Source organism: Perca fluviatilis, chromosome 21 (genome assembly GCF_010015445.1).
Source record: "Perca fluviatilis chromosome 21, GENO_Pfluv_1.0, whole genome shotgun sequence".
NCBI lineage: Eukaryota > Metazoa > Chordata > Actinopteri > Perciformes > Percidae > Perca > Perca fluviatilis.
The window spans coordinates 14599931-14627873 of record NC_053132.1 but is presented as its reverse complement, the minus strand read 5'-3'; the positions used below and the strand labels follow the sequence as shown (position 1 = coordinate 14627873).

The following is a 27943-nucleotide window of genomic DNA, read 5'->3' as shown; positions in this document are numbered from 1 at the left end:
ACGTTTCTCCCAATGGTTTCTCCCCTCCCGCAGTGGCCATATTTGTTGATGTGTCATATCGAAGTGAGTTGTTGGGGCTATCAGCTGGTAAAGCAGAGAGCCCAAAGTTATCTCTTGCCTGGGTTCTCTCCGAATTGAACTACACCATGGCCTTTCCGCATTCGGTGGGTGAAAATCTAACCATGTTTATTAAGCTTTACTTGTCATTTATGTTAGATGCTAACGTTGGCGTTAGCTACGCTAGCTAACGTTACAGTGTGCGGAATGTACTTGTGGCTATCTAACGCCTCTATTATCAACGTTAGCTTAGCTAGCTAGCTAAAGAAAGCAGTGCCTCCATAGTACAAAATGTCAGTCTGCAGTTATGGTCTTAATCTATTTGAACCATTTATTTTTAGTTAGTTGTGTGTTACGTTATGTAAGGTGCGATCCTAATGCCATGCCGTGGTTAACTAAGCAGCTAGCACGATTAAGTCAGCGTTAGCTAGTAGGGCTATTGTTCAATGGCCCAAAGTGTTAATAAAACGGCAGTAAATACAGATGGCTCATCGGCGTGCTTCTTGCTAGCTACACATTAACCAACCCGATGCATGATCCAGCTAAAGGCTGTCCTTTAATAAGACTCGGTACTGCCATTACGTTAACCAGCTACTCTTGACACCTGTCGCAAGAGCATCATCGCCATGGTGTGAGTTTTATCTGTTTGTGCTTTCACTGTTTAACACGAGAAGCTTGATTGTGTTGCTGTATGTGACTATGATTCATTTATCACAATAGGATGGTGGAAAGCACAAGTCTTCCAGGTTTTATTTTAAGTAAAATTACGATCCCCAAGTGTGTAATACGGCAGACGTGGGACAACGCTATAGTGAGTACGGATAAGATGGTATAGAAAGAGACATGGCAAATGGTGCTGGGGGGATTTTGGGTCAGGAAACATGGTCTAACATATTCTCTAAAAACAACTAAAGAGAGCTGTATTAAAAATTACATCGCTTCCAGCTATTCTCAGTCATCTGTCAATGATTAACAACACATTAGATGCTGACAAAGCAATTCTCAGTCCAAGGGAATAATGTTTAACTGCTGAATATTTAATTTAAGAGGTTCAAGCCATGACTGAATGTTTCAGACTGAGACAGGGCCTACTTTGTTCATTACCCTTTTACCTGGCTTAAGTGAGCAGTGGTTGGTTAATTTTCAAGAAAAGTGTCATCAAGCTGATCCAAAAAGGTTGTATTTCTTATTCTCAAAAGTAAACACGAGAACTGATCCATGTGTTCACCATGTACCAGCCCTTAGATGTCGTATTGTGTTTTTATATTTCTTAATATTAGACACAGTTATAAAAGTTGTACACTTTAAATTCTAGTCAAACATTGTACAGTACTTAATTGTCATGTGTGTTTTACCATCACTTCTAAATGGATCAATGATACACTTTTAAGATGAATGCAGTGAATCTGTGTAATAATCTTGAATACCTATGTGTTAGTCATATGACATACTGTGCCACACGCCCACAAGTGTAACAATGTAACGATGTTGAGAGGGCCACACCTCTTAGTGTGTCTGTTGGGCATGTCTTTGAGTTATGTGATCCTTTTGGTAACAGGTATTAAGCTTATACCTTGGCATTGGCAGGGATTTTCCTGGCTCAACACAAAGTCAAGATTGTACCTAATGACCAGACAGGAACAACATGCAAAAAGCGCAGGGCTGCTGTATTGGTAACATCCAGGAATTATAGGCCGTTCACAGAAAAACTGTTGTCAGACAACGTATGAAAACCCAAACCATTTGTTTTGTCTTTGCCCCAACTCAGTCTGCCTCTCTTCTCTGTGTCTGCTTCTCCATCTATCTCTGCCAGATTTAAACCAGAGGGACCATGGAACAGCCTGGTCCTGCCTCAGATACACACATGATGGAAGGATCGGAGGTTGAATCTGTGTTGGAGGGATTGCAACTGGTGAATCAACCTCACAACAGCACATCTAACATAGAAGAAGAGGAGGAACAAACCTCTCACGACAGTGCAGATGAGGCAGAAAAGGGCAGTCAGGCAAAGGATGAATCAGAGCTTGACAGTAAATTAATCAAGACTACGACAGAGATAAAGACAAAGTCGGAAGCTCAAACATGCAGTCAGGAACATGTAGAGGGGAGAGAGTTGGATGCTGATGACGGCTGTAATAGCAGTACAGTTTCAAAGGAAGGTGGGATCCCTTCACTTTCAAATGAGGCTGGCCCAGTCACCCCTTTGGATGATGTGGTAGAAAGCTCTCCTTCTGTTCTTGAAGGGACAATAGAAACCTTATTGACTTTTGATAAAGGGAAGGATTCTCATGCCACCACTCCAAACAGCAATGAGCAGCCATCAGTCTTGGTTACAAATTGTCCCACAGAGCCATCGCCTGCTGATGATAGGGATTCAGCTGAGAGTCCATCATCCACTTCCATCCAAAGCACTTCCAAAAACTCCCCCACCGACTCGACAACCTCCTCTGGGTTCTGTAATGGACCTTCTACCCCCAGTTCAGAGACTGTTGGCTCCTCCTTTGCTTCCAGCCCACAAACCAGTGCTAACACCTCAGCCCCCTCACATGCCTTGTCAAGTCCGTATGACACTGATTGCAGCCGAAAGCTCATCTCCCAGATCCAGCGCTCGCTGTCACAGGAGTCACTGCTGGATGAGCTAGAGTCAGAGCTGTTGGCTTTTCAGCTGCCTGAGGGGGGACGTGGAGGTGAGAGGAAAGGGAGCCCACCTGTCAATGGTCTCCCTACAGACCAAGAGGGCTGCATGGTGGTCTTTGAGAAATGTGTGCAATTCAAGTATGCACAGCAGGAGAAATCTATTCAGAGGTAAACTTCTAGTTCATCAGTTAAAATGGATGCAGTATGGTGTCCGTTTATTAGATGAATCAATGCCGCTGCTTTATCTGCTGCCTAGACTAGCTGATGGTGTACTAGGCCACTTTAATCACGTCATTTTAAACTGCTATTTGTACAGTACTTAGCTTCCATTGTAGTGGGTCAGTTTAGCAAGAGATTAACATACTTTCTAATTCTTTTTCTTTCACCTTAGTTGTATTAAATCTGTCTTGATTAAAACTGGTACATAAGAATAATTGTTTTAAATTCCAAGCAGTTTTTTTGTGGTAGTGAAACTGGAATTTTTTGCTGAATGACACACAAGTTTTCTTATTTTGCTCTTTCTTCTAGCCTCAATAACAACAGTCTAAATTCTTCAGTACTTTGTGTGTGTGTGTGGGGGTGTGTGTGTGTGTGTGTGTGTGTATATAGGCTGCTTGAGGAGAACAAGAGGCATCAGGAGCTGATCCTGGGTATTTGTTCAGAGAAGGACAACATGAGAGAAGAGCTGAAAAAGAGGGCAGAAACAGAAAAGCAGCACATGGCCACTATTAAAAAGGTTGGTTTCATCATCTGTGGTCTAATGTTCATGGTTAAATGGCACTGACTGTTTTGGAGCACAAACTCAAGTTATGTTGTCTGTATCTATCCTTTGGTCCAAAACAAGCATATTGTTTGTCCTCCATGTCTCTCCAAGCTATTTTTAATCTGTTTTTTGAGAACAATGGAAGCCTATTTACCATGTTTGTCATCAACAAGGAAGTGTTCCTCTGCAATGTTTGTTGTCTGACTTCCTGCCTGTGGTGGACATTGGCTTCTGCTAATTGTGATCAAATTTTTCAATTTTGCTGTATAATGTTTTGTGTTAGGTACTGTCACATCTTAAAAGGAAAAAAAGTTGCTCCACGGCAGCCTTAAACACTGACGGCTTATCATAGTATTGCTCTTGACCAACTTTTTCAACGTCCTGTGTCCTTTTTGTATTTGTCCTATGCTTTGATTTACAAAGCTTACCATCCATCTAACACACCAAAACACAAGTAGTTCTCTGTTCATTGGATCTGGTCTAGCATTGCTATTGCCATAGAAGGCACAACAATTAATCCATTCTTTCTTGGTAACAGCGTTTGTTTAGGCATTGTGTAGGCAGAAGGGTGTAGGAGGGATTTTTATGACATGCACACAATGCATGCTTTTCTCTCCAACCATCATATGTAATTAGTTTAGGCTTATCTTTTTTGTCCTGTCTTTCCAGTAAAAGTCTCTGATTTTGAGGACTGGAACAATGGCAAACTGCCTTCCTCTTAATGTGCTGTATATCTTGCCTCCCAACATTTTGTGTCAGGTCTCATCCTGTGAAGCAGGTTAGCCCAGTTTTGGCACCAGCCTTACATGTTGCTTACCCTGTATAATCCCTGTTTCTGCAGTTGGAGGGCAGGGTGGAGGAGCTGCTGAAAGAACTTAAGGAGTCGCGGGATAAACTAATTCACCAGGACCAGGCAGCTAAGGCTGCCCTCCAGCACATGCATAAGGAGATGTCCTACAGGCTTGAACAGGTATAACTGGTACCCAAATACTGTGAGGGTCTTTGATAAGCTTGTCACACAACTTGGTTTTGCCCCAGTCTGACTCTTATTTGCATGTCTGTTCCATTTTAGGCTGCTACAGTACCTTATTTCGTGAACTAAGATCGAGGCTGCGTTTCATTAGTGTTTTAACTTGAGAGCAGAGGGAAAGTGGGCGGGGCAGGAGCGGGGGATTGAAATGGAAAGCACCTGCCCTTGTTCACTTTCAGTGCAAACTATACGAATCGACCGCCCGTTGTAGGCTTAGTGCTACTGCTTCAAGTGTGTTTTATTTTTGATCTTATTTTCTATTAATTATCGCATTCTATCCCTGTTTTTATGTTCATTTTATGTCATGCAATTTCCTTATTGTAAAGTATTTCATGTATGAAAGGTGCTTTATTTATAAAAAAGTATTACTCCTTTTTACATGTCATAAATACCTGCAGACTCCTTTCAATGAGGCTTGTTAATCATCTCCATGAGATTATTCTGATTTAGAAATTTTGTGTAACATGATTAATCATATTAATGCTTAGGCTATATTTCACAAAAACAGAATTTCTTCCATGCATTTACAGATAATCTTGGAAATAATGAAATCACACATACAACTATCTAGTAAATAAAAGTTTAAAGTAGGCTACATATTAACTGACGGTTATATTAGATGTTTCAGTAAAATATCAAGCTATCGATGAGGAAACAAAAAAATCAAAATATATTTATCCAATTTATTCATCGTCCCCTATGGAGGTCAGCAACAGGAGTTTTAGCGGTTGTACATGACTGACCCCCTAACCTTAGGATGTATTTTCTTTCACCAAATGCATAACTGCAATGCATTGTGGCTGATATCCACCTCTGGAGTGACCATCATTGTTCACTTGCTCCTTCAGCCCTCCAAGGGTCGACCTCACCAAGTTCACGTCAGTTTTTCAGACAAATGGAATGACGCTAAAGATGGCGGTGGGGATTCTCCTAAGGGCAAGTGCTTAGGGGAAGTGAACTAGGCCATGTTGAAACACTAATGGAATGCAGCCCGAGTTTGTCACTTAACTCAAAATAAAAAAATGCTACGGGTAGTTTTTTCTGTTGTTGCAGAAATGACAACCAAACAGTTGAGGGATACTTGGGGATATACTGTACATTTGACATAAGATGGTATGGGATACTCGGTGTGAGTATTATTGATGTATCGACATGAGCTCAGACTACAGCTCCTGTGGTCACAGATGTCCCACCGAGGCGTAAGCTTGTCAGAGAGAAATGAACAGCAGACAATTAATGAAGACATTTTAAACCACAATACAGCACTTAACACTCAATCATCAACATACAAAACAATAAGTGTATTTGTAAATACAGTATGTATACAAGATAATGGATTTTCAATGTTTAACTGAGCGAGTTCAGAGACAAGAATCAGTTGTCTGAAATGTACTAAAAGATTTTCATTTACACGCACATTTTTTGTTTATGTTGTAATGTCACCATCGGACAAAACTGCAGCCTGAGTATCTCCTTCTACAGCATCTGGAGTATCTCAGTCTATAAACTGAGTTTATGCATCAATGTCACTTTTGTTGAGTAACTTGTACTACCTTACACAAGGAAATGTTTTCATCTTTTGATTTAAATTATTGCTAAAGTAACTGATATATCAGTCCTTCGGAGTTTTTTTGTGATTGTTGCGGGCAAAAATCCTTGATTATGCAGCACGTTTTCTTAAATGCGATGGAATATGCGGGATTTTTATGCGATGAAATTGCGGGAACTTGCAAAAATTGTGGGAACTTGCAAAAACTGCGGTTTGATTGAAAAAAAAAAAAAAAAAGTGATTCCCCCAACACCTTGCTTTTCGATGATCACGTCGCGTAATTACGTCACTTCATAACGTTCCCATGGCAACAGGGGAAAATGGCTGCTCTTGTGTGAAGTAAATGCAACATTTTTCAACTTTCTGCTAAGATATATATGTGACTTTTTTGCAATGAAAATGTGGGGATTATGAAATCATGCAAGCCCCCGCATATTTTGCGTGGAAATCTGCAATTTATGCGGCGAAAGTGCGGCGTATTTGGAAAAACTGCGACCCCACCCCACATAAATATGCAGATTATGCATTGAATTATGCGATCGCATAATCGCGTTTTTCTGGAGGGACTGATGTATAAAGGTAACTCACAACTGGCCAAAAATACAGTACACTAGTTTTTGCCAGACACGTTTCTTTGACGATGTTTGCACAAAACAGTCAAGGTCTTTGCACACCAAACTCTTGTTATTGCAGATGTAATCACTTGTTAAGCGAATAGAGCAGGAGAGCACATTTTTCATCTAATAGTTTCCACACCTGGTTGAAACCATGTAGGGCACTTTTCTCTTGACAGTTTTGTTATACTTCACAATTTTTAATTTCACTGTTCAGTGAACAATAAGAGGTAGTTGTGTCTTTTAAGCCTTTCCCTTATATCAGTCCTCCCTTGTATTAAGATGGTGACCCAGTTATTTTATAGAAACTCTGTGCCACCTAACTAATAATTTCTTTAATTTATTTAAAGTTATGATGCCTTATGCACAAAATGTGTTATACCTGTTTTTTATTAAGATATATTGTTAAAAACATAACCACACACAACTCTTATACAGTTTCTCCTCCTTCTCTTGCTCTCCTAAAAGTCCAGCTTGTAAGCGCATGCAGTGAAGATTGTACATAAAAACTGACAAGCTAAGAAATGGCACATGAGCATCTCATTTGGCATGAGGAATGAACACACAGGTGTGAGAGCAGTAGTTTGTACCACACGGTGCCCTGGTTTTAAAAGTGCTAGGGTAATGAAAAGAGGATCGATAATGCACATAATTGTTAGTTTCAGCCCTAGTAAGCAAAATATGGGATTAAGAAAGTATGGCTGCATTACTTTATTTGTACTTCAATAATACGCTATATTATACAATGAAATAATGCAACAGGAAATTGGCTTTGTAACATTGCTGACAAGGGGAAGCTTTATTTGTAAAAGGTTGACAAGCTGATAGTCGTACAGTCAGTCAGCAGTTTTGTTTTCCATCTACACTGCAATGCGGGATTGTCCTTCTGTCTATCCAACTGACCATCTTTTATTACTTGTGCCAGTCCAGGCTGAAGTTGCAGCAGGCGAAGTAGAGAAGCCCCCACGTTTTTCTCCCCAGCCATCTCCCTTTTAGGTATTCCTAAAAGGAAACCTCACTTTCTTCTGATCCTCTTAGGGATCAGTACAAGTAGCAGCTCAGTGACTGAAGTGTGGGAAATTATTTTAACCTATTTAATGACATAAACCACCATCTCAGGTGAACAAGAAGTGTGATGAGGCACGCCAAGAGAAGGAGTCCATGGTGATGAAATATGTGCGGGGGGAGAAAGAGGCCCTGGACCTGAGGCGGGATAAGGAGAGTTTGGAGAAGAGTCTGAGGGAAGCCACCAAGGAGGTAGACCGCCAGGCCCTCCGAGGAAACCAGCTGGCTCAGGAGAAAGGTCGGCTACAACAGCTGTATGATGCTAAGGTAGATACTACTACTGTCAGTTTTAGATGCCTTGTTAAAGAGTTATGTTCCAAACTGTTAATATCAGCACGTAAAGGCTCAATAACATCTCTGCTTACTGTTTTATTTGCATTTATCTTCAAAAAAATTAACCTGACAAAACATTTTCTAAGTGGTACATTGTTTTGATATATCCATTTGAACCTATTGCATTTTGCTTTATGTGGTAAATGGATTGACTTTAGTATAATTTGCAACTGGACACATCATAAATATGTTGGATGCCCAACTTGGAACGTATGCTTCATAAACATATTGGGGAATTAGCAGGGGAAGAACATCGGGACTAGTTCATTAACAAGTATCTGAGCTCAGCCAAAGATCTGTTTTCTGTCCTATCCTCTGATATTGTTCCTGCTTCATCCATCTCTCTCTGTTCTCAGGAAGGCGAGGTTAGCAGGTTGACTCGAGAGGTGGAAAAGTTGAAGGAGGAGATCAACTCGCATCTTATCAAGGTCAAATGGGCCCAGAACAAGCTAAAGAGTGAGGCAGATGCACACAAGGTAATGTTAACTGCTATTTTGTGTTAAACCTTTTACTTATCGAACAATCCTGTTGAGACAATCCTGTTTGAACTGTTGAACTTTTGGTATTTTCTTATTTTTGGTCCACTACTATAAACTTATCAAAAACACAAAAGAGTTCACCATATTTTTAATTACTTGTTCATAATATCCTTGGGCTTTAGATGCTAATGTGGTGGGTATGAACCTGAACATGCTGCAGTTCAAGTTTAATCTAATGATACAAATAGCATGATTTACATATTTACATTCTAATAGAGTAAGTAAGGTTGAAAAATACATTTGTTGAAACATACATTTTTTGCAGCTCCAGTATACATTACCCATATCAGTTTAAAAGAACATACTTTAATTTCTGGTTAATGATGAGTTTCTTAATTTAGTCTATAAACCACGCCTGTTGTTTGTCAAAGATGTGCGCCAGAATACAAATGGCATCCCCTTCAGTCATTTCATCTGCAGCCGCTCCATAAAAACATGATTAGATGTGTCATTTGATTCAGGGGCGAAATGGGCTGAAAATGGTACAGTAATGATCCTGCAAGGAAATCATCTTTAACACTGTTGCTATTTTTGGAAATTTCTATTACGAAGTAATGCTTTTATTTTGAACTGTGTGTGTGTGTGTGTGTGTGTGTGTGTGTGTGTGTGTGTGTGTGTGTGTGTGTGTGTGTGTGTGTGTGTGGGGGGGTTGTGTGTGTGTGTGTGTGTGTTTTTTTTTTTTTTTTTTTTTTTTTTTTTTTTTTTTTTTTTTTTTTTTGTCTGTGTGTCTGTTGCTGTCTGTCTGTCTGTCTGTCTGTCTGTCTGTCTGTCTGTTCTCGTCGCTCGCAAAACGGGAACCTTTTGCAAATCATTGCATGGCTTTATACATTACAAGCTTTGATTTGAAGTGAAATGCTGTTTTTGTAGCGTCATAATTACAAAAGCATGTTTATATTGTTGATCTGTGTGCAGGAAACTAAAGACAAACTGAGAGAGACCACTTCCAAACTGGCCCAGGCCAAAGAAGAGACTGAACAGATCCGCAAGAACTGCCAGGACATGATCCGAACATACCAGGTCTGTGATATTTATCACATAGAAGTATTAGTTTGCTCATGACCAAGAATGTGAGCAAATGTAAAATATGTGTGTAAAACATGGTCTATGTCTGGATTTGTTGGATGTAGTTAGAGATTGTTAGTTTTTATTTATTTTTTTGGCAGCGTCACAATTTGCGTGCTTATCAAAATCTGCTATCAATATCCGTTGGCCTACTCCCTGAATTATATTAATCAAATCTACAGTCAGTGACACATGAGGCGAGAAAACATTCAGCCTTTATCACATACTATTCTCTCACATACATGGACTGAATGACGCTTTTTGCATGTCGATACAAAAATATGCTTTTCAGTGATTAAAATTGAACTTGATTGATTCTGCATTAGTAGAAAGGCAGTTTTCATTTATACCTTGTGATGGTAGTAGAGAGCTGCCTAAAATTTCTCTCTGTGCTGAAGAAATTAGAGTTATTGTATTCATCAGTAGTGTGTAATCAGAGCATAAATAGACAGCATATAGGAGAACAGGACCTTTTTTTTAAAAAGTGAAAGATCCCAAAAAAAGCATATGATGAATTTGTTTATGTTTTATATATGATTATCACATTTAAAAAAAAAGTAACCTACAACATATAGTTAATAAAACCAGAAAAGGAGTTGAACTAAAACCAGATATCTTTACATTATGTTTTGGTGTCTCATTGTCATTATCAGTTGCTTTCTTTTTCCCCATGCCCTGTATTTCACCCATCTCTCTTTCTTCCAGGATTGCCTGACTTTATGTCAGCCCCTCTTTCACCCTGCTCACTGTCTTCTTTTTGAATCTTCTACCCCTCTCTCCTCCAGGAATCGGAGGAACTCAAATCGAACGAGCTGGATGCTAAACTAAGGAAGACCAAAGTAGAGCTGGAGAAACACAAGCAGGAACAAACGGACCAGTTAGAGGTGCCAACCACAGTGTGCACACATACAAACACTTTCTCACACATTACACACATGTATACACAAGAACTCATTAGTGTGTACACATTAGCTTAAGGTGACCAGTGAGTGGGCACTTAAAATCCTGGACAAAATGTGAAGCTAAGCAGCTTTACCACAAACATTAGTAGTTTATATGCTTGCTGCATACATAAATACAATTATGTTTCTACTGTGTGACGATCCACTAATGCAGGTTTGCTATTAATTCCAAATCGCATATACATTCTGCTCCGCCAGGCCTTTTATTGATGGTGTTGATGCCAGCCCTTCTAGTAAAAATGTTTTTTTCAGCTGTTTTCATCAGTTTGATAAAAAAAAAAAAAAAAAAAAAAAAAGAGTTAAAAAAAAAAAAAAATTAATTTCTCTAGTTACAAAACTGGCGCATACGCTCTACGGCACATGCAGCACATCGGGCACAGACGTGGACTCGATCCAAACACAATGGCCTGTTTTTCTCTCACACTTTAAAAATAAATGGCCTAGAAATAATCAATCAAAGCTGTGGGTTTCAACAACAACCCAGAAGACATCATGCAATTCTTGGCATCATTCCACTGCCTGGTTTGTTTATCCAGGGTGTTTACAAGTCACAAATATCAGGATTTAGAAGTCATTAAATTGTCTTGAATGTTGATGTATTAAGGTTGGCAGAAAAGTTTAATTTAATTCGATTTTATTTTTATAAATATTTTTTTGTCTGATATTTGGTCATAAAAAATATGAATACAATGACCTTTAACACTGGTGATATACAGTATGTTGTGGGCCTATCGCTGTGTGCATATTGTGTTTAGGACCTCAGCAGATATCGCTGCCCTGCTGGTGGATAAATTGGGGCAAATCTGTGTTTATTTTAGTATTATGTGTTATGCTCAAGTTATGATGCAGCTCAGTCATAAATAATGCAAACAAAGCGGTTGGGTTTCCATTACTGTGTGGGTGTTACCATTAAAATGGGATGGGAAGGGATGAATGGAAGAAAATGGACTCTAAATTTGCCGGCACCTCCATTACTGGAATGTTGTCTTGGATACCACAGGCTACTAAAAGCTTCTTCGAAAAGTTGATTAGCAGTCATACTATTAATGGCCTTGTTCAAAAGATGAGACCAAACGTTATTAAGATTTGCGTTCGCATGCATAATGACTGCATAAGCATAATAATGTTAATGAATGCCACACTTGGATCACCAAGAAATGCATCTGCAATGAAATGATGCCACTGTTAGACTTTTGATTTTATTTTTTCAGAACAAAATGTGTTCCATTAAGTGTGAGTGAGGGTTAAGTTGATGGGTAAAACTATTGAACTGAATTGGTGATGTGTGGTAAATCTTTGTGATCACAATCGGAATTGGCAGAGAAGGAACCTTTTTTTCGAATAAGGATTCTGAGGTTAAGAAACAGAAATTGCTTTTATGAGCAGACTCAAAAAGCCACAACAGTGGATACATATCTAATGTCGAACTTTAATGCATCTGGCAGGTGCACCGAGTGAAGGCCAAAGAGCTGGATGACCTGAAAAGGAGTTACAAAGAGGGCATGGATGAGCTCATTACTCTACGAACCAAGGTTTGTCATACAGATGAGTGCTCGAACATCTGTGTGTGCACATGATATCAGCAGGTATTCAGGTTAATTAAGGGCGTGTTGTTCTGCAGTTAAAGTGTCTAGAGGACGAGCGTCCACGCTGGGAGGACGAGCTGAGCAAGTACAGGGAGATCATCAACCGGCAGAAAGCGGAGATCGGACGCCAGAGAGAAAAGCTGGAAGAGATCACTGCGCTCCAGGACCAGCATCAACGGTACAAACACACTGACACAGTAATTACACTGCCAAACATAATTGGTTTTGATAAAACCATGCGTGTGATATAGTTGTCATCCATTATTTTCATATTTTTGCAAGTACCTTATTGCTGGATTTAAAGATAGGCCAGGGACAGATATAGCACACAGGGCAGGAATGGGCTCAGGTCCCTCTGTGGGTGTGTGGCTCTGCCAGCCCTGTGCAGATGACTTGATGGAGAAACTTTTCCACTTAATGAAATGCTGCTTTCTGTGTGTGCCAGAGTGCCATAAGTAGGTGGCGCCAACCCAAATAGATTTATGCAAAAGCTTCTCGACTTTTTCTTTCTGGCTGTCATTTTGAGCAGCAGAAAGTTTTTCACCACTCGCACCAACATTCAACAATCAACATTTTTAGTTGTTGGCAAGAAAAAAGAATGTTGATGCCACCAGTTCTTCTTTAGTCTATAGATAGTCTATATCCTCGACGTTCCACTTCTGGGATAGTTCCGGTGCTACAGGAAATTCCACTGGAAGCATGTATTTTCGCCGATGTCGGTTTCCTTTGTGTTGGAATTTTAAACTCCGGTGGATTTATGAGGATTATGGTTTACTGCTCCTCAGATCTCTGCAGGGTAAATCCAAACAGCTAGCTAGACTATCTGTCCAATCTGAGTTTTCTCTCGCACGACTATTTTACAGCAGCTCCGTGCAGAGCTTAGCGCCGCCCATGAGATTGTGATTGGTTTAAAGAAATGCCAATAAACCAGAGCACGTTTTTCTCCCATCCCGGAATGCTGTGTGGAGTAGCCAGACCATCCTGACACATTATGTATGGCGAATATTTGCCAGGTATTTTGTAAATCAGAATCAAACTGCTTAAGCTGTTTGAATGCTGATGCAAAAGAATGGTCTTGTTTTTGTTCTTGGACTACACATAATTTGAAATGACAGTAAACCGTTAAATCTAACGTGCTCATGTTTCATGCATTTATGTCCTTCATGTCAGTAGTTTGCATCTTAATCTTGTAAAGTATTTTTGTATTGGATCTTTGTGTCAACAATCTGTCTTACTTCATTTTCTGTATGTTAATGTATAATTTGTCATACAATGCACTATTACTATGCATTTCACACACATGCACGAGAAGGGAAGTTCATAGTAATTGCCCATTTAATGTGAGTTGCTGTCTTCATTAACACCAGGTCAATAATTATTTTGCCAGTGATAAACAGGAGATCACAGCTCTTCGTGAGGAAATGGACAGCCTGACCAACCAGATGGCAGACCTTCAGCGTGATGTACAAGGCAGCAGGGAGCGGGAGGCTGAGTTACTGGGCTTCACCGAGAAGCTGAGCAGCAAGAACGCCCAGCTCCAGTCAGAGAGCAACTCACTGCAGTCTCAGCTGGATCAGCTCAACAGCAGCTTCACAGAGCTCCAAGCAAAGCTGGAGGAGACCAACAGGCTGCTAGATGACAAGGTCGGGGAGGAGTGATGGAGATAAGATGTAGAAGTGGTACATAACTGCTGAGTTGTCTGACATAGAGCTTACACTGTCCTTGAACAGTGATATTTTCTGGCCTAACATTCAGTAGAAAATCTTAAAATAAGTTGTGCCATATTTTTTTCTATTCAATTACAGATTGCTAGCCTGTGAATGTTGTTTTTGGAACAAGCAGCCGTTGTCACAATATCTTTCCACTCTATCATGGCGGTTATTGCATCATTACCCTAATAATTTCCCTGTCCCCATTAATCCTGTAGTCACGGCAGCTAAAACAGGAAGAGGTGCTGAGGCAGCAGGAGGTGCAGGGCCTGCAAGAGGAGCGGGCAGCACTGCAGACAGAGATGGCTCAACTAAAAACCCGAGTTGAAGAGCTGAGGGATGAGCTGGTGACTCAGAAAAGGAAACAAGCTGCCAACATCAAGGACCTGACGAAGCAACTAACACAAGGTTAGGAAACCAGCTTTAAGTATATTTTCTCCTTCATGGTACAGCACCCAACGTAATGTAACTTTCATCAGCAGATAAGGAGGATTACACCTATGAGAGCCATGTAGTGTGATGTTACTTTCAGATATTTTCAGCCAAGGCTCTAATACCTACCATACTTAACAAATAGACACATCATATGATTCTTCACTGCAGCGGGTTTGCTATTTGGAAGCATAATGGCTGATATTCAGGGCCAGGCAATACTTAAAGCACATCACCTTTAAATTGATACCACTGTATATGAAGATAATAAAATATAGGATATAAAAATAAAGTGTTACATAAAGCATAATACACTTTAAAACCCTTTTTTTTCTTAAGTCAGTTTTGTTATTGCTGGCAAACAAAATCCATTCAAAAGTGTCTGATTCATAGAAAAACAGGTGATGTGTAAAACATTTTAATAAAAAGTAGCATACCCTGTGTCACAATTACTGTAAATAAGATTTTATTTAGATTGTATCATTGCCAGCCCTGCTAACATAGCCACTGCGTTGATATATCTAAAACCATCAGAATGTATTAAGTGAAATGATAGATTTCCTGTTTCCCATCATCTAATTTCACTTCACTGGGATATTTATCTTTTACTATATAATGTCTCGCCTGAGAGACTGTCCATACTCTGATTTAATGTCAAGTCACACATGCAGACTAAGAGGAGAAAGCGCTTAGTGATTAGAAACGAGGGAGATGGGAGTGTGCAGATAGGTGCAGTGTATTGGAACTAATGTTCTTCTAATTATACAGTACTTCATAGAGTAAGCCAGCTTCCCCTTCTTGCGTCTCCGGGCACACACAGTGATCTAAAAGTCCAGCGCTATGATTTTGTAAACGCAAGCTTTTTACTTTTGGAACAGGACATTTTTTATAAGTAGGGTTTGTGGTTATTCTTCAGTGTTGTAGTTTGAGTTTCTGACTGCAGCACAGTACTTTTAAGCATTTGTTTATGCGTGGAAGGTTTGCTGAGCGTGCACTCTTCTTCAAAAGCAGCCTGCATCACCTTTCATTCAGGTAGACACCTTCACAGAGGAAAACTCTGTTCAGTCAAGCAATAATGCTTAGCTTTGACATTTTAATTGTGCCTGTTTGTAGTCTTCTGTCTCTAATAATTTGGAAGATTTTATTCTCTGCTCATTGTTGCACGGCATTAGTACATTGTTTAAGTCACAGTACCATTTCTTTGCTCACACAAAGCTTGTGTAGAAATTATTCTGCCAGTTTTATAATCAATTAAGTTATTTGTAAAGTGAAAAGGCCAAATACTTCCTCATTATAGCCTGTCAAATGTAAATATTTGCTCACTTGATTTTATTTATATGATTGAATTGAATATATTTTGACTGTTGTTCAGATGAGCACTGAGCCTTTTTTGTTGTTTTTTTTTTGACACCATTTTGGAATGTCCTAAATGGCAGTGTGAAACTAGTCTATCAAGCACACAGCGCAAAATGTTTTGTAAAGAATTTGCTTACTGGAATATTCAGCAGTTAGCAATACCAACAATATTTTTGTCAAAGCATGTATCATAACTTTCAAATTGTGTCTGTTATACAGACTTATTGGTGTTAATCTCTCTGTTTGACAGTTCCTTACTTTCTCTTCTTCTACAGCCCGTAAGAGACTGGAGCAAGTTGAGAATGGAGGCTGCGAACGGGATGCCAGCAGTATGGGCAGTCGCTCAAGTTCCTCAGGTACTGCTCCTGGATTTGGTTAGTATTTAACACATACAGAAGTAATATCATAAAAGACTTTTTGTTTTTCCAATATTTGTCCTGTTAAGTTTTTTTTTTTTTTTTTTTTTTTTTTTTTTTTTTTTTCTCTCTCCCTCTGGTGGTATAAATGTCCCTCCAAAAAAAGGGCAATAATAGCTCACAGCTAGCTGATACATGACCAAAGAAAAAACAGTTTTCTAAGTTCATCTCAATCTCCTCTATTCCCCAGGCTCCTTGAATGCACGCCACGTTGGGATCAGTGGTGTTGAAGAGCGGTCACCAGAGAGCCAGTCGGGTCCTTCAGTGGTGGCCGTGGACAGCTTCCCAGAGGTCGACAAGACCATGCTTGTGGAGCGCATTGTCCGTCTGCAGAAGGCCCTGGCTCGCAAGCAGGAAAAAATTGAGTTCATGGAGGATCACATTAAGCAACTGGTGGAGGAGATCCGCAAAAAGACCAAGTGAGTTGCATGGACCGAATTACAGGGAGCAGAGAAAGAGAGATGGCGAGAACATTTTCATTATATATATATAATTGTTATTACTGCAATATACAATGCAGAATTTTTTTTGGGGGGAGCAGTTTGACCGAGTGCAGGGTGTTCAGATTTTACTAGTGTTTTGGATGGTTTATTGTGCTCAAACAATACTGATGGATAGATAAAGTCATAAAAGTTAAAGTGTTTCAGTAGCCCCTACTGCAGTTTTAATGTAACAGTGCGGTAATGATACAGTTTTGTTGTCAACCTCTCAGCACTGTGACTTTACATTTAATAGAAACAAAAGAACAAGCTACAACCAGCAGCCATTAAATTATACAAGAGGAGTCAGCTAAATATAAAAAGTTGCTCTCTAAAGCGAATAGAACGCTCCAAGGAAGATTCCGGATGCTCCACCACCACTCATTGATTGTTCATACTTTGAAACATCCTGTGGAAACTTGTACGGCCACAATTTGTTTGACCTGCCTTAAAGAATAGTAGCTTCACCTCATGTGCTACCATCAATAGTCACTCATTTTAACTTAGACATGTTGAACACATTTGGTTTTAGTATTGCAGATAGATATACTGAGCAATAAGTAACACAAATTGTCTTTTACATTTGGACCAAATGTTTAGGCACACCATACCTCACTCCCAGATGTACTGCTGCTTCAGCTCACCTTCACAAGACAGCATATGCTTACACACACAGTTTATGGCCCCCTACCGCCATCTGCGTCTCTCTCTCTCTCTCCTCTTTAGATTCTAACTTATGCTCCACACTTCTGAATCGTGACAAACTTCACTCAAAGCTATTTATAGTCGAGACGATTAAGGGGGGAAGAATGCATAAGTATGGATCCTTAATGATGTTTCATGGCCATCACCTATACTGAAGAGACCGTGTGAAGGACGTTGGAGCTATCTTAAGCACATCACTTCTTTATGTATAGGTTAGTCCTTCAAAGTGGACCAATGTCAGGATAAAATGGGGTTTGCATATGAGATTTTCACAACACAGAATCTCAGAGGTTGAACCAAACAGACTTAAGACACGGAAAGATTTTTATTTACTGAGTAGAATAAGTGAAATCTTTTTAGTATAGATCACTCCAAGCAATCATTAAGGTTCTGCATCACGCTGGCTCTTGTTGCCATATCAGAGGTATTCAACCATCCCTACTTAATTCTACTTGTGTAATCTCATTTCTCATTTGTTTCTCAGCTATACACTTGTATTGAATCCATTAGCCTCAACCTACATTCAGGAGTTAAAATTGAGGATGAATCCCAAGGTTGCCAGGCTAAATTTAGCTCTGCAAAATCTTAGCTAAGCGGAGGGAGAGCGGTTTTGCACAACTTAGAATGTGGATGTGAGTTTGTCCTTTTTCCTTTTCTGTCCCTATTCCTCCAGGACAGCCTGGTGAACACTGATGAGCTAACTGTAAGCCTGAAGCAGGTGATCAATAAAGAGACAAGAGATGTGGAAGCAGAAGCATAGTGGTTCTCTGACAAAGGACAGTTAGTTTAAGAAAGACTGTTTTATTTACGTTTCCACATCCATACCACTCTGTTGTATGATCATAACAGTGTTTTTGCATCTTTAACCTCATTTACTATTAACGATTGTAACTAGGGCTGCACAATATATCGTTTTTTATCGTCATCACGATGTTAGCTCTGCGATAAACTCATTGCAATAGACTGCCATATTGCACTTTGAATATACTAACAAATTAAATTACATTCTGTCTTTAGCCACTAGTCTGTCTGGTACACGCTATGCTGTTATCTCTCTAGCCAATCAGACAGAGCCCTCCTCTGATTGGTCAGAATCTGCACGCATGTGAGTGAGGTTTATTAGACCAGTGTGACAAGATGAGTGCAGACGAAAGTGCGAATACAAGAGAGGAACTGGTGCACTGGCAATATTTTGGATATAGCGGTGACATGGCACAAGCACATGTAGTTTGCGAGTCAAAAACTGAGTACACTTTAGTATATGTTTATTTATCACAAGTAATATTGTTATCGTGATACTCAACAACGTAATCACATATTCCCTTATGTCGTGCAGTCCTAATTGTAACCATTTACTACTCATATGTACCCACTATTTTCCAAAGAGTTGCGAAGTGGGGGGAGCTATTTCAGCTACCCCTGGTTCAGGAAGTAAAAGTTCCATGGTACATTTTGGTAAGAAACGTCCAATCACAGAGCTTAAAACTCTGTTTGGCAAAACCTAGTCTACGCAGTTGAGAAAACTCATGCTACAGTCTGCAGCTGGGTCAATTTTGGAAGAATTCGGCAACTATGGCGCCATGTTTTGTTCCTAGCTGCAACTGCAATGTCATAGTGTTTTGAATTTGCTGAAGCTTTGATCTGCGCCTCTGGCATCAACAGCGTATTGCAGTATTTGCATGGGTATTGCAGTATTTAGAGCAGTTTTCCATGCCATACTGATGAAAAAACATGATGTTGAAATAATTAAAACTGGTGGCCACGAGAGAAACCCATTGTGGGGGAAATACTCAAACTTTGTATCTCTATTGCTACATGATTGTTTTAAGATTTTATTTTCACCTATCATGTAGCTTTTAATTATGTTTTCCGAGTGGCATATTCATGTGCTGCAAGAAGTCAAACACGGGTCATTGGCTGCAATGTTCATATAGTATATGTGATTTGTAGTAAATGGGATAAAACATGCAGAAACAACCACGTCATCCAAGTGCAATGATGTCTGTCCTTCAGTACCCACACCTGGTTATTAGGACCATTAAGTCTAAATGGGCCATTCGTGTGACTTGAATTAAAATTATGCTGATATAAACCAAATGAGCACAAAGCAGAAGGCTGCCTTCAGTTCAGAAGATGTAGATGGCTGTTTGTCTAAACAAAGCAACCCTTTTACTTTGTTGTAATCAATGCTAAGCAATACAAGCTCTGTAGTAGGCTATTATGGATCCACACCTGCTGAATGTGTTACATTATAGTGGATCCTTTCAAGGTTATCTGGGAGTTCTGTCCTCCACTACCAGTAAGGCTTAGATTTTTTTTATGCTTTTAAATTTTGGTTGATAGGCAAGCCAGTGCCTGTGATTTATTTTGTGTATAATTCAGAGGACACATTTAGATTTGATCATTTATCGAGCATGTACGGCTGTACATGTTGCAACAAAAAGCTTTTAAACATGAAACTGATAATTGCCTTTTTGAAATTCATGGTTTTTGCCTGCTTAGTTCTAGATCCGATAAAGATAAAACATACAAACAACCACAGGCATATCGTTCTTTCTCTGCATCTTCGCTTTTTGTCTTTCCGCTTTTTGGGAACAAGGTTTAGTCACCAAGATCTGGGCTGTTTAGTGTGGTCCAACTGTACCCAGAATTGCCACCTTCACTTCATGCATGCTTGACTTGCCGCCCTCATTGCTTCCACTCTCTCAACTTGGAAAAAAAGGACGTATTACTCACAAATTCAAAAAGAAGTCTTGCTTACATCCCTGCCCCCCGCCGAACTGTGCATGCCATTCAGCACACCATGTGGCCACATCTTTAATTTCTGTCACTTTTTTGTTTTTACTAAACACTGTCGAGATGGAACTGGGGTCCAAATATGGACCCTTGCAAGTCTAGTCAGAGGTAAGTCTCATTTTGTGTGTGTGTGTGTGTGTGTGTGTGTGTGTGTGTGTGTGTGTGTGTGTGTGTGTGTGTGTGTGTGTGTGTGTGTGTGTGTGTGTGTGTGTGTGTGTGTGTGTGTGTGTGTGTGTGTGTGTGTGTGTGTGTGTGTGTGTGTGTGTGTGTGTGTGTGTGTGTGTGTGTGTGTGTGTGTGTGTGTGGAGAAGATTTATGATAGTGGCTTTTTTTGTAGTGCTTACATAGCTGTTTCAGTTGTTTTGCACCATAGACGTATTTGTTTTGTTCGTGTGTATTGCATACACTGTAATATACAGTGTTAGGGTTTATGTAGTGCATATATATATTTGGTTGACTTCTGTGAAAGACTTAATACAATAAAGACAATACCAAGACAGAAAATACATTATTTATATAATAAAAGATGGATGGATTTATTTATTTTCCCACACAGAGTAAAATTAAGACTCAATACTAAGTAGCAGTATGAGTTTTATCCCCTCTTCTTCAGAGTAAACTTATAATTAGCTTATATTTATAAATGTAATTCTCTTCATTATATGTCAAATGTTGATAAATGCTTTGAGTGTCCCAGGCTGCTGCATGTATGCTGCAACAGAATTCAGTTTTTATCTTAGTAATGGACACCATTATTAATGCATGGTAAATGTCTTAAACAGAAGTCACTGGCATGTTTTCAACCTTTCCAAGAGTTCTTTCACAACCTATTCACTTGAATAAAACAGGAGTAGTTAAACAGCAGGCTCTTTTTTTTTTTTAGTCACCTAGTCCCCAACGAATGACTATCCCATGTAAAATCTTGGCACTTAACATTTTAAAGAGACTAGACTAGCTCCATTAAGTTATTGACTTGTTAGACCTTAATATAGTATATCTGCGCAGAGCCGTTAGATTTGCCACACATGAAGAATTAAGGCTATCACTGCATAGAAAGGGAATATCCTTAAGGACATAGTACGTAAACTTCTCATTTTCATTTGTGGTATTTATGGTTATAATTCCGGTTTCATTTTTGAGTGATAATGATCAGTAGTAGTTATAGTAGAAAGAAAATATTCACCTCCAATCTATACTCCAGTTATCTTCTTGAGAATCCTCTACTAAGAAACTCAGGCAGTCTCTGTAGAGAGATGATGATTTTTACTGAGTGGAAATCTTACTGCAGAATCTCTCTTACGGTCACGAACATCCCTTCCTCATCCTGCACTTACCCACCTTCAAAAAGTCACTCTCAGACACGCACTGAATTTGAACAAAACAATGCCAGTATGGGGCTAAATATTGTTGACATTTCAAGTCAGTGCTTAAGGTATATAGCTGGGTTGAGAGCAGGTTTAGAATATTGAATACTGACCTTTTCTGTAGGGCTTTACCCAACCCTCTCCATCTGCCCGCACTCCTAAGTCTTAGGAGAAAATTAAGAATACTGTTGCAATTGCAAAAGCTTTGCAGTTCCAGCCTTGTACGTGTTTCCTTTATCTTTTGATGCCTGGAGTCTAGCCCGAGCATCCTCTTTCTCATGGCAGTAGACCTGCACAGAAGACATTTTATGAATGTGCTTCACACACTTATTTCCTTCTTCCATCTTCATCTTGAATATTGCTTTGAATATTACGCAGTAATGAATTTCATTTACAATGGCGGCTCTCTGTTGTTCTCTTAATAGAAACACACTTGCTTGTCAGTGTTCTTTGTTCTGTGTTGGGGAAATTAGACAACAGGAAGATTAGAGCGGTTAGGCTAATGAATTCTCTCCCCCTTTCTCTGACACAAACAGCTTAACCTCGACTATTGTTATTGAGATGAAAATGTATTATGAACATAAAGATTTGTGTGTATGTAGTTAATTAATTGAATCCTGGCAGCTTATTCTAATGTCCTCCTCTGACTGGCACAATAATAATTTTTCGAAACTATGACTGAATGTATCCCGTGCACATACATAAGTACAACAAGCCATCCCACTGGAATTACTATTCCAGAAACGTCCACTGCTTTTGCTGCTGGAAATGGTTTTATTGCTATGTAGGAGCTTCCCATGCTCTCACCTTTAAATCCCAATTTTCTTCAGCAGACTGCATTCACTTCGTTCCCCCTCCTTTTTGAAGCTCACTGACTCATCTCCTCCCCCACTTCCTCCCCACAGAATTATCCAGAGCTATGTGCTAAGAGAGGAGTCAGGGGCCTTCTCATCAGAGGCGTCGGACATTAACAAGGCCAACCTTAGCCGGCGGGGAGGCATCATGGCTTCGCTTTACTCCTCCCACCCGGCAGACAGCGGGCTGACCCTGGACCTGTCGCTGGAGATCAACAGGAAGCTGCAGGCTGTGTTGGAGGACACACTGCTGAAGAACATTACTCTGAAGGTAAGTTCTCCCCCAGAAGGCATCATACTCAAAAGTATTTTGCTCTAAATGCAACAACAACAAAAATGATTGTGTGCGGTTTCCTTGAAACCACTCAATGCATTGCATTGAGGGATTAATTAAATTTAGATGGCCTGAGTGGATAAATTATTGGCTGTGTCATGCTCCACCTTTGGAGCCACACACCCTGATGTAACTTGGTCTCGCTTTGCCAGAACATTCTCACACGGAGGATGGTCTGGCTACTCCAAACAGCATTCTGGGATGGGAGAAAAACTTGCTCTGGTTTATTGGCATTTCTTTAAACCATTCACAATCGTCAGGTGCGCCACTAATCTCCGCACAGAGCTGCTGCAAAATAGTTGTACGAGAGAAAACTGGACAGATTGGACAGATAGTCTAGCTAGCTGTCTCAATTTACCCTGCAGAGATCTGAGGAGCAGTTAATCATAGTCTTTATAAATCCACCGGAGTTTAAAATTCCAACACAAAGAAAGCGGAAGGAAATAGAAATCGGCGAAAAATACATGCATCCGGCAGAATTTCCTGGGGCACCGGAGCAATTCCGGAAGTGGATATAGGCTAAATGTGACTTGACTATCAATGTGTGAAGTTCATCTCCGGTTGTGGATTCACAGTTTGGTTTGGTTACACACAGATTAGAAACACAATGTACAACAGTATTTCTTTATTCATTTATATGGCTCTCATTATAGCATTTCTTTGTGTTAGCAGTGCAGTTGATTTGCTCTTATTGCACAGATTTCATGTTCATGTGTTCATGTTTGTAAAGGTGTATTCTGCTATTTTAAGTGTTTCTAAATACTTTCTACATCTCCGTATCTTAATCAAGAACTTCCATCAGTCTTTTTTGCCCATCGGTGCCTTAAGTCTGTAGGGGATTTTTTTTTTTTTATGCATGAATCTAAAATAAACTGATAATTTGATGTTTTGCTCACATCCTCTAAAGCCGTGTTTCCATCAACCACTTTCGGTAAAGTACCTTTTAAAACAGTATGTAACCTGTATGGACATGTACCAAATCAGTGTTCTGTGTTTCCACCGCAGACAGTACTCCTTAAATGTAGGAAGGGTCATTACTGGATGGTAATAGCCGTGGGCAGCCATGCACTGAGAAACGAGCTGAAAAACCTTGTTATTCTTTACTGCTCCTCCCATCTCTCGCTGTATTTCCTCTATACCGACGATGCAGAGGAACGTCTGCGCCAATCGCGGACTGCAGTGTTTCTAGCTCCCATTTCCAGTATTGGATCAGTGAGCAAGGTACCTCAACAGAGGGGTAACGAAAAAACAGGATAAGGAGCGGTTCTATTGGTGCCATCCACAACTTTTGACAATTGAGACGCAAAAATAACCATTCTAATGCGTAACGAACTGCACTTTTCAAGCCTACACCAGCCCAGAAGGCTGCAGGATCCCTGGATGCCTCTACTATAGCACTTTAAAGTGCTCATGCAGAATACTGATGGGGAGCCTCATTTAGTTCATAGGTCCTGCCAACTAAGTGATCATGCCCGGGCATCTCAGCCAACCTAGCCCTGTGCAGAAGCAGTTGCTATTCTTGGGTACCTTTTTCAGCATTATGTTTTCAACCACTTGCCTTTCACTGGACTCAAAAAAATTATTTCACAGCTTCATACATTAACTACAACAAATCCTGATGCAAACAATCATTGTCTTTTGTCGTTTCTGCTCTATATTTTTCAAAAGATTGACACCATTGCTTAAATGCTTTTCAGAGAAACGTATTTGAATGAATTTTAAATACATAATTTTGATTTGATGGTGTATATTGTTGTTGTTGATTTAAGTCTCAAAGGGCCTAATAAAAAAAACATTAAATAATCAAGTTTACGAAGAGGGATTTGTTTTGCTTATATAAATCAGGCCCGGTCTGCACAACAGAAGTAGCACAGTTAAAAATATGAAATCCATATTAATATTGTCAATTCATATGTCTCAACGGCTTTACTTCAACAACAACGCTACAGGGACGGTAATAAAATACTATATCAACAATATGACAGTGTAGGGGTAGATGAATCGGAGCACAGGGAATGTCAAGCCAGCTTCTACTTTTTGTCCAGTGAGGTTGTCTGACATTTGGGTCGTATCTCCCAAACCTTTCAAGTCAGCCACAGCATGTATCAAATTTTCTCTATGTGACTTTTTGTTTTATTTGACAGGCTGACAGTCCTGTCAGCACAGTGTGCTCGCCAGGTTGTCTATCAACATTCTCAGTTTTTTTTAAAGAGATGACATGTTGGAAATCGTGGTCTAATCCAGAACTTGCATTATTGATGCTTATGCTAAGAAAGGAAATGGTGTCCCACATTAACTGCTTACTGGTTCATGTCCTGAAATTGTTGATTTAAGTATTCATCCTCATTCAGCCCTTGTGTTTGTGAGCTTTGTCCTGCTTCTGCACGTGAGGGTCTTTTTATAATTGAATTGAATTAGGCTTTCAACTGAACCAATTTTCTGATGCGTTAGTGTTAAAGCGTAACTCTCGCCAAAATGCATCCATGGGTATTTTTGTGAATGTACGTGAGTCAAACTTTAGTTTAAAAGCATAAGTAGGACCGAATCGTCACTTTTAAGATTCACCGTATTCTCGTTTTTGGGTCAAATGGCCTTTTGAATGGGAGAGCTAGGGGCACTCTCATGCTAGTCTCAAAATAGCTATTTTCGAAATACTAAGAAGGCTCGACTCAACATGAAACTTTGCTTCAAGTATCACCGGGAGCTCTACACCTTAAGCATTGACAACATTCTTTGTGTACACAATTTACTAAAAAAGTTTTTGAGCAACTCACCGCAGCTGCTGTTGTTTCCGGCCACTACCGCCTCGGCAGTCAAAACGAGTCGATATCCGAATGCGAACTAACAGACTCCATATGAGGCTCCTTTTTCAACTACAAGGTCAATATTGTTTTTCAGTAACGACAAAACAACGACCTATCCGTGCATTTATATGGAACTCAGCTTTAGGAGCTTTCCGTCTTTACTCTCCTCCCTGTTACGTTGCATTCGAAAATCGATTGTTTTTGACTGATATAATGGCTGTGGCCGGAAACAACAGCAGCTGCGGTGAGTTGCTCAAAAACTTTTTTTTTAGTAAATCTGTATACACAAACAATGTTGTCAATGCTTGCGTTCATGTGTAGAACCCCTGGTGATACTTGAAGCAAAATTTCATGTTGTGTCGAGCCTTCTTAGTATTTTGAAAATTGTATTTGAGACTAACATTTGATATCCGATTCAAAAGGCCATTATTTTTTCTAATGAATACAGTAATCTTTAAATAGCCGTCCATATAATGCTCATTTCCAGGTTCATAACTGTATTTTAAGGTTGTACCAGAATAGGTTTACATGGTTTAATTTTCAAAAAACACCATATTTTTGTTGTACTGCACAGCTCTCTCTCACTGCTGCAGATCCTCTTTTCACCTGGTTTCTGTTTTAGCTACAGAGTGAGACCTCTTTTCATCTTCTTCTTCTGTACTATCTTTGATTGCACTCGCGCATGCGCAGTAGCTCAGATGTAGAGCATGTCAGCTAGCTAACTCTAGAGACAGTAAAAGAAAGCTGTTTCTCCAACTTTGGTCAGTTACAAGGCAGGATTAGCTGGGAGACTTCTAAATGAGGGCGCACATGTAAGTAGTTCTTTTGTAGATTATGGTGAACTTGTTTGTGTTGTAGCAGTGCTTTGCTATTGAGAACGAGGTAGCATGCTAACGCTACGAGCTAACGGTTGTGGTTAGCCAGCTCGTTTCGGATTGTGACGTCACAGTCCGGGCCGATTTTGAACAGCTCACCAGGAGACTGAAGGCAGGACACATTCAGAAACCGTATCTCACTCAAAACAGCATGGATGGATTTTTTTCAAAGTTTGTATGTGTGTGGAAGCACCAGAGACACAAAATAACACCCCAAATCCCAGAAAGTGTTTTTTTTCATAATATGGGCACTCACAAAAATACCCATGGATGCATTTTGGCGAGTTACGCTTTTAAATAAATGAATCCGTTCTACCTCTCAGCACTCGTTTTATAACCGCAGTCTGTCTGAAGTGATGATGTAGCCAGATGATGTACCCATAAGGAAATGTAGTGCCAGGACAGCGGCAACCTGTTAGGACTAGTTTCCACTAAAACGCTCCAAACAGCTGAGTGAAATTTATATGTGGATTCATCACTACAAACGACCCCTTTCACATTACGGTCATTTGATCCGTTAAAACCTTATTGATTAGTGCAGCTTTAAGTTTGTGCATTTAATAAAGGGAAAATGAATTTGTGTTGTAATTTTCTTACGGATTACTCGCTGATCCCTTAGATTGCATGTAGTTTAGTCATCAGATGGTGTGTTTACTTCAGGAGGAGTTAATAATATTGGTGCGTTACAACCCATTTACCACTATGCTGGTTTGCACAGTCGCCGTGCAATACATGTGCTGCAATGTAACTGATTTATTTTTCACCATTTATACATACTGGAAAGTGTCAAAGGTATCTTAAATCCACGTCATATAACTATTATTGCTGATACAGTATACAGCCTCTCATGTATTGTTACTTAAATGTAGTATTTGAGTCAAAAAGTCTTCACTCTCTTTAACAGGAGAATCTACAGACTCTGGGGGCCGAGATCGAGAGGCTCATAAAACAGCAGCGAGATCCTGAGGTCGGAGTGACGAGGAAGTGATAAAACCATGTCACAGGGCAGAGGAAATAAAGGACCAAGAACTACTTAAGGAATCTCCAACCAAAGGGTTTTAAAGGAACAGCAAAATTGTAGATGTACACACAGTCATGATCTCAACATATAAAGGAGCAAATTGAATGTTATAAGTGCCAGTAGCACCTCAGGCTGCTTTTTGGAAGGACCTCTTGTACTGGAGAATGTGTCTGAACTTACTTGAACTGTCATTATTCCATCCACTATGTACCACCTCCTCCAACACAACAAATCTTCCTCTGGCTGACGTCCGTCTCCCCTGAGCTTTGCCCAGATAAATCTCCTCGGGCCTGTTGCTTCAAGTTCAAGTCTGACTGCCTTGGAAACTAATTGACTGAAATGCCATAATTATGAATGTATAGCAAATTCTACCTAAGAAATAGTCTTAAAAAAACAACAACAAAAAAAAATACTCTGATTTGCCAATGAATACATCCTATAAAAAAGACACTTGTCTCCTCACAGCTCTTTTCACCGTACAGTAAGTAAACTGAAATGAGATGCTCATTGCCCAGCATGCTCGCTCTGCCGCTGGTCTCCTGATGTCTGTCTGCCAATAAGCCAAATGTATTTTAGAAAAGCTGCTTCTTCAGCTTGACTA

At 39.8% G+C, this 27943-nt stretch overlaps 1 protein-coding gene across 4 annotated transcripts; it reads left to right on the top strand.

Annotated features, from left to right (window-relative positions):
* The first annotated feature begins 15 nt into the window (after nt 1–15).
* ccdc186 (coiled-coil domain-containing protein 186) lies at nt 16–27739 on the top strand. 4 transcript variants are annotated; one of them, XR_005637823.1, is made up of 16 exons: nt 16–164; nt 1871–2862; nt 3304–3430; nt 4299–4427; nt 7770–7982; nt 8405–8524; nt 9500–9604; nt 10435–10533; nt 12057–12143; nt 12233–12375; nt 13585–13840; nt 14125–14314; nt 15970–16068; nt 16301–16529; nt 17968–20198; nt 22360–22496. XR_005637823.1 is itself a non-coding variant. In XM_039788268.1 (16 exons), exons 2-16 carry the CDS (start codon nt 1889–1891, stop codon nt 27307–27309), a joined length of 3057 nt encoding a protein of 1018 aa, XP_039644202.1. In that variant the 5' UTR covers nt 16–164; nt 1871–1888; the 3' UTR covers nt 27310–27739. The 4 variants fall into 4 exon arrangements, 3 of the variants coding, with proteins under 3 accessions (XP_039644202.1, XP_039644200.1, XP_039644201.1); XM_039788268.1 differs by lacking the exon at nt 17968–20198 and adding an exon at nt 27226–27739 and having other exon boundaries at nt 15970–16050; nt 22360–22579; XM_039788266.1 differs by lacking the exon at nt 17968–20198 and adding an exon at nt 27226–27739 and having other exon boundaries at nt 22360–22579.
* The last annotated feature ends 204 nt before the right edge of the window (nt 27740–27943 follow it).